This window comes from Astatotilapia calliptera, chromosome 18 (assembly GCF_964374335.1).
Source record: "Astatotilapia calliptera chromosome 18, fAstCal68.1, whole genome shotgun sequence".
NCBI lineage: Eukaryota > Metazoa > Chordata > Actinopteri > Cichliformes > Cichlidae > Astatotilapia > Astatotilapia calliptera.
In genome coordinates, this window is record NC_137439.1 from 17,258,653 (window position 1) to 17,265,780 (window position 7,128).

General features: G+C 38.5%; 1 protein-coding gene across 5 annotated transcripts in view; it reads right to left on the minus strand.

The window, feature by feature from the left end:
- spidr (scaffold protein involved in DNA repair) overlaps positions 1-7,128 on the minus strand; it is a 42,880-nt gene that overhangs the window by 35,508 nt on the left and 244 nt on the right. For all 5 annotated transcript variants that reach the window (XR_013903237.1, XM_080292778.1, XM_080292777.1 and 2 more), the window contains exons 2-5: positions 6,744-6,905; positions 6,584-6,647; positions 5,302-5,508; positions 3,082-3,221 (exon numbers count right to left, since the gene is read on the minus strand). Coding sequence is in view for 4 of the 5 variants with exons in the window: in XM_080292778.1 (XP_080148904.1) it covers positions 3,082-3,221; positions 5,302-5,508; positions 6,584-6,647; positions 6,744-6,905 (573 nt within the window). In the remaining variant the exon portion in view is untranslated. The remainder of the gene's footprint in view (positions 1-3,081; positions 3,222-5,301; positions 5,509-6,583; positions 6,648-6,743; positions 6,906-7,128) is intronic.

A 7,128-nucleotide genomic window follows, 5' to 3' on the forward strand; every position in this document is an offset into this window, starting at 1 on the left:
GCGGGGAGTGTTTGACCGAACAGGGCAGGTTGCTGGCTGTGCAGAGCAAGTAAAGTAAATCCAGAGCACAGCTACCTGTGAGGTCAATTCAATCTCATTTACATTTATTCTAATGTATATTTTTTATTTCACATTCTGTAAGAAAATGCTGTAAATCATTAATAAAACTAATAAAACCCCTTAAAATGAATCTTAAATATGTATTTTGTCAAATCTTCCTTAATATTATAAAAATTTAGATGAAAATTAACAACCTAACTTCTTCAAGAAATGATACCTTTGCTATTACTGCTGTTGTTACTGCAGTCAAAATGACCCTCCTAGTGTTAAATTCCTTCCCCTTTCTTCTGATTGGCTGACCCTTGTAAACAGAAGGTGTCAGCAGGTGAGTGAGGTTGCTGCATTAATCACCAGGATATCCTCTCCCTGTACAGAGCTGAAATAGAAAAACTGTCTGAAACAGTGTTTAAAGCAATCAGAAGTCTAAGCTTATTGCTTGCACATACACACATTTCAACAATAGGAGCACCCATCCCTATAAAAGTGTAAGTGTGTATATTATATATAAAGGCAAAAAGTAACGCTTTTAAAAGGGTTCATCCACCTGTAACATATTCATGAGTAATTAATGATTAATAAAAACAATAAAATCAATATCAAAAATCAAGAGGATGATACACCGACATGCAGTCAGGCTGATTAATTGGCAAATTAGTGCACTAAACAATCTTTCTTGCTGTATCATTGCTGGCTACACCTGAAGGAATCTGTTCTCATGGAAAAATCCACGAGAAACCTGAGTTCCTGTCATGTGCAGACAAGACCAGCATACCAGGCCCTGTCAGCCAATATGCTCTCTTCTTTGAATCAACTTGACCCTGCTAGGCAGCGTGCCAGCAGACGTCACACTCCAACCAGCTACAGAGAAAAAGGAACACTATGTTCCTGGCCCCGGCTCAAAAATGTTTTCACCAGCACTGAAAGCATTATAAGTACACAGCTCTACGCAGCCTCTTCCACTCACTCAAGTTCTCTTGAACAAACAGTAGTAAAAAAGTTGTTTATAGCCCTTCTCGAGCTCTTATGTGGTGTGGGTGGTTGACCCTTTAAGCGCCGATGTCGGTGGGTGTCGGACCGAGCAACACACTTCATCTGGGAAGCAGCCATCCCCTTTGGCCTTGAAGCGCGGAGTCGCCTATACAGCTCCGCCTGTCCTCTCTTAGCGGCTAGTACAAAAACACAGAAATCTGGCAGGGGGACATTAAGTGACTCAGCCATGCGTTTATCTGGAGTAGTAAATTTTGCCTAGGATTAGGATCCTTCCCCCCTCCCCCTCCCGTATCCTGTTAGATCCGGTTTGATTTACAATTGGAAATGTGTAAGTGAGCTTTCCGGGCAGCAAATAAAAAGTCCAAATAGGCCAGAACATTCTGATATTCTAATTAAGTCAATATTTACTGTGCATATACTAAATTTAATCCCACTGATAATCGGATGCAAGAAAGCTACGTACTATTCCTTTCAAATATGTAACATTTGATCTGCCAAAACTACCCCGTGCACATATTTCAGTGCGACTACATTAAACTATAAAAGTAGGACTCTAAAGGCTTCTTTCTAGAGGCCCTCTGACCACAAGCCTCCTGTTTGTTGATCTTATATTTTTTTGACCCCAAAGAGCTGATAACAGCAAATTATAAGTGTGACAAGAGGAAGTAGCTGGGGTCTGCGGGACTGATGTTAATCTCTCATCAGGCTTCCTCTCGATATATCAAGTTAGTGCTTTTTGCAGCCTCAATAAAAGGACCGTAAGCGACAGGCAGAGGCTATACCAGTACCGAGACAAATGATCACCGGCTTCAATCTGACCCATCCTCGTGTTCAACGGTGTTCTCACAAACCGCTATCTAGTCAACCGCATTCATTCAGTTTTGCCACAACCTGCTGATCTTTTTGTTTTTTAAATTGTAATATGTGCTCTAACAACTAAACTGCATGTGTGTGGTCTATGAGCTAAACACTGTCACCACTCCTTGTACATTCTCACCATGCCAGCCCTGCCTTCAACAAACAGTACCTCTGAATGGCTTGTGAGCGGGAGCAGTCGAGCCACTGTGGGGGGGGGGGATCTTTCATTACACCGTTGAATCTGATGGTTCAGTTTGCATGAATTATGTTTTGTGTTTTGGCTTTAAGAAAAAAAAAAGAACAAACACTTCAAAAATATTTAATTTACTTTGACAAAGTACAAAAAAGGAGCGCAAATCTGCACATTTGTAAACCTGAAAGGTTCAAATATTACTCAATAATTTCCATTTTCTCTGTGTCGCAGCTCTACAGTGTTTTTATTTCTATAAATAACACCAGTGTAAACTATGCAATTCTTTACATATTGTACTTAAAGAGAGGCAAGTGCTTTTTTGTGAGTTTCACGTCACGCATAAATTAGCCCCAGTGTTCAGATCTACTTTGCCCTTCACATTAAACCTGTGTTTTACTGCTGGCTCAGCTTCTGAACTTTGACAGAACATAACCTGAATCTAGAAACTACTCTGGTTTGAGCCTATGGGGCCTTCTTAGGACATCAAAACATGGCTGAGACAACGCTCCACCTAGTGGTTTCAAGGCTAAACATTCAACTGCGACAAACTGAACAAAAAATTACTGAAAAAAACAAAAAAAAACAAAAAATAACAACTTTGAGACAAACACTAAAATATAATATCTACATAGTATCTTGCAAGAACACAGGCTTTCATGCAGCATCTGCTACAGCTGCAAACAAAACCATCAGATTAGCAGCGAACAGTATTCTCCAGCAGGACGCCAGAAAAGTTGTTAAAACACACAGATGAGCACTTCTTAGACAAATGCATCAACTGGCAGTCAGCTGATAATTAGAAACACAGTTGGTAATATACTGGACTAAGGTATTAAGAGCTTAGGAAGGCATATAGCCCCACCTAGTGTCCCCTAACACAAACAGCACTGATCTACAGATCAGTGTGCCTCACTATGCAGGTGTTTTTTTTAAAAAAAAAAAAACACTTTCACGGCACAGATAGTTTAAGGTTTACTTACATCTTCAGTTTTAGAAGGGAAGTCATTTGGCTTCTCTTCAGAGGAATCACAGTCTGAGATTTGTTGCCCACTGTGCTTTTCAACATCTTCCTGAGACTCATCACCCAGGTCGCTGTCTGTGTCAATAACGGGAAGGTCATCTAGGAATGAAAGAAAGAGCTGTGCTAGTGCTGTAAATTTTATCTTATGGCGTTTATCAGACTATAGAGATAACTGAGCTGTTAATATATAACAGAAGTTTATCACCTTAAGTCAATTGCTTTTACTAAGAAAAATCTGGAAATGGACCACAAAGTAGACTGAGTTAAAGGAACAGTTAAGCTTTCTAAGAAATTAGTTAATTTACTGTATTACCCAGCGTTACAGACAATAAGCATTTTTTTTTTAAATTTGCATCTGTACACCAGCACAGTAGGTTAAATAATGAAAATCTGATTGAAGGCCACACTTTGAGATTTTGATTCAAGGGGTTTAACAAAAGCGGTGCATTAACTAGTCACGAATTATAGCCAATACTACACTTAGTCCAACTAGCCCATTCTTGGAAAGCAGGAATGCACTGATCAGCTCAGCAACACCAACGGAGCTGGAAAACAACAGAAGACAACTTTCTCGAGGAGTTAAAGTTTATAATAAAGACGTGCTTTCACTTTTTGCACAATACTCACTCTTTTGCACATTTCAATTGCACTGTTGTGTCTGTATTGTTCTGTTCTCTCTGGTGTTGCACTGTTTTTGTTGTGTTTTTTGACAATTTTTGCACATTGCACTTTATGTAGTCCTGTGTTGACTGTCTATTATATGTCATATAGAGCACCATGGTCTTGGATGAACATTGTCTCGTTTCACTGTGTGCTGTACCACTGCACATGATTGGAATGACAATGAAGCCACCTGACTTGACTTGATAATGACCCAAAACATACTGCAATAGCAATCCAAGAGCAAAGAAACGGTTGTCACCTGATCTCGAGTGAATAAGGGACGCTTTTCAGTTATTAAATAAAAAAACTGAAGGCAGAGAAACCCACAAACGAGCAGCAACTGAAGGTGACTGCAGTAAAGGCCTACCAGAACATCTCAAGGGAGGAAACACAGCACATTTAATAGTGATGGGTCGGTCGCGAATGAAATGGCTCTTAGAGCCGGCTCTTTGACGTGAACGACGCGAGCCGGCTTCTTATCGAGAGCCGTTTTTGTTTTTTTTCTCTCACCCTCAAAACTCCAAAACACGTAAAAACTCCAAAACACGTAAAAACACGTACAAACTCCAAAACACATAAAAACTCAGAAGCACATAAAAACTCAAAACACGTACAAAAGATAACAGAACTGCTCCAGGATGCTAGGGGCAGTGTTGAACTTTTGTTACCTAGTGGCTACACAAGCCAGCAAGTACCAACGACCGGATTTGGTGTGTGGTAGCAAAAGGTAAATGAACATTTTTTTTAAATTATTATTTGACTATATATGAATGCTTGTGTATAAATACACAAACAATACACATATGCTTTTAATTGTGTAATTTAAGTGATCTAGGTAGCTCTGTTTTGGAAGTTCAGTTCATACTAGAAATGTGTTTTGGAGTTTGTAGGTGTTTTGTCTCTAGGGGCCACCGCATATATTTATATATAAACATATATAAATAAAACCACTTTTTTTTTACATTAGTGATTCCTTTTGTGCATAATTTTATATTGTTGTTAATAATAAATTAATTAAAGCAACAAAACAACCTGAAGAGCCGGTTCGGAGCCGAAAGAGCCGGCTCTTTTTAGTGAGCCGAACCGAAAGAGCCGGTTCTCTAAAAAGAGCCGGAAATCCCATCACTAGCATTTAGTAAAGTCCATGGGTTCTAGTACTCAGTCACGGACTATAAAGGATTTTCAGCTAAATATTAAGAACTACTTTTACATTTAAATGTTATGTTTGTTTGTCCAATTCATTTTGAGCTTCTAAAAATGGCAAACTGTAAAAAAAGTAACTGTAAATGAAGAAGACTGATAGTACACCAACATATGTTTTTTTGTCATAAAGACTGAAACAAAGAATGCGCTAGTTTGACCATAAAAGCACCTCCAAAGGTCAGAAACTATTTGTTTTGTCGTTAAAAAATTGACAAAAAAAAAAGAAGAAATTTTGAAGATAAAGGTGAACTTCAGTTAGAATAACCTGAAATGTAAAATTTCTCCCTCAGCAAGTCACAACTTAATTTTATACCTTTATCAGTGCTGAGCATGAGCAGTGCTCTGCTGTAAGACTGAGTGGAAGCTGTGGGTCTCCCTCGACTGTGACACTGCTGCTGCCTCTGTGCAGTAACTCTGGATGGATGCTGCTCCTGGGTCTCATCATCAGGCTGCTCAGAGTCACTGGAGCTCCATGCAATGTTCACTGGGTCCTCCTCACGGTGAGGGGAACTGCTCTGAACTGGGAAACACATACAGAAGGGGACAATGCAATGTTCGAATTGAATCACTATGAGGTGCTTGTTAAAACTGGAGACTTACTTCTGAAGACTATTGAAGAAATTACAAGAAAGCTTGCCTATAACAGTTGTGGCTGTGCTGAAAAATAAAGGTGGCTGTATAAATACTGACTTTCTAGCTTGTTAGAATTGTACAAACTCTGTTTTTGCCTCAGATACTATTTCCATTTAGGTTTGCACATGTTTTAATAATTACTATAAATCAAGCATGCCCCATGTTTTGTGTTATGTGCGCATATACTAGGTATCACGTTAAGAGAAACCCACTTAAAAGTGATCTTCAGGTGAAGGTGATTTCAAGATTGACCAGTACATTTAATCTGTCATTAATTATGTAATGATTCATTAAATAAGCAATGATACAGAAATCAATATGAAAAGTAAATTTCAAATGACAACTAAAAATATGCAAATATGACAAATATATTAATAACCCTTTTTAAACATTTCCATTTTTAAAAAACGTGTACAAGAAATTCACCGTTTCCACAGACTAATTTCAATTTAGATTAAGAGCACACACCCCTAAAGTGTTTTCCAGTCAATAACCAAAAAGTATGATTTTGTATTTCAAAGTAAAAGAAATGGCATATATGAGCTCTTTTTCATCTGGAAAGCTTCAGAAAGCTATGATAAGGAAACTTCCTGTTTCTACTTAGTAATTGCCCTGGAGTAATAGGATACACCCTCACAGTGTCACCCAGTCTAATTGTGCATTTCAAAGTAAAAGCCCTCTGAAACATCATACATTAGATATTTCTTTTCCTCTGGAAAGCTTCGGACAGCTATTATAAGGAAGCTACCTGTTGCCACAGACTAACTAATTTTATAACTGCTGTACATATTTCCCATTTTCCTAACAAATTTAAAAGAAATGAGTGGGCCCTGACTTGTGAACAGTACTGTACACTTAAGTATGAGGTACTTACAGAGTATTAAAAGTTGTGAGGTAAGATAGAAGATAGAAAAATCTGAGATGGACCATAGCAAAAAAGGCCAGCAAACTGAGCAAGATACCTGCAGCAGACAACTGTTTCAGCTTCTTTAGAGTAGATATTTTTCTTCCTGAAGACGGAATGATCTGCAACAAAAAATAGAAATCCACAGTATGAACACAGTTGGGAGTAGCAGGGTGATAATGCTAAGAGATGGACGGAAAGCTGTTGATCTTTATCACCTTTGTCACCGGACTATCCAAAAAACTGTCTCCACACTTCTCCCAGCTCTTAGCGGATGAAAGGGAAGAGAGCGAAGAGGGCTCCCTGCCCACTTTCGGGAGAGCATTTTGGATATCATCGGGAAAGAAAACGCACTTTATGTCCCTGGAGTACCTTTTACGCTGCAGAAAATTAATGAAGAAGTAAAAGGGGTTAGCTTAATAATAATAATTTTTTTAAAAGCCTTTAACGGTTTTTGCTAAGATAACCCTGCTGGAGGCTTTAATGATAATTTCACCTGTATTTACTCTGACAACTGAATTACAAATGACAGTGGCTATATTTGCTGTTATTAATAGTTAAAATATGATTCTAGCAACACATGCCTGGCTAGTAAACCCCTTT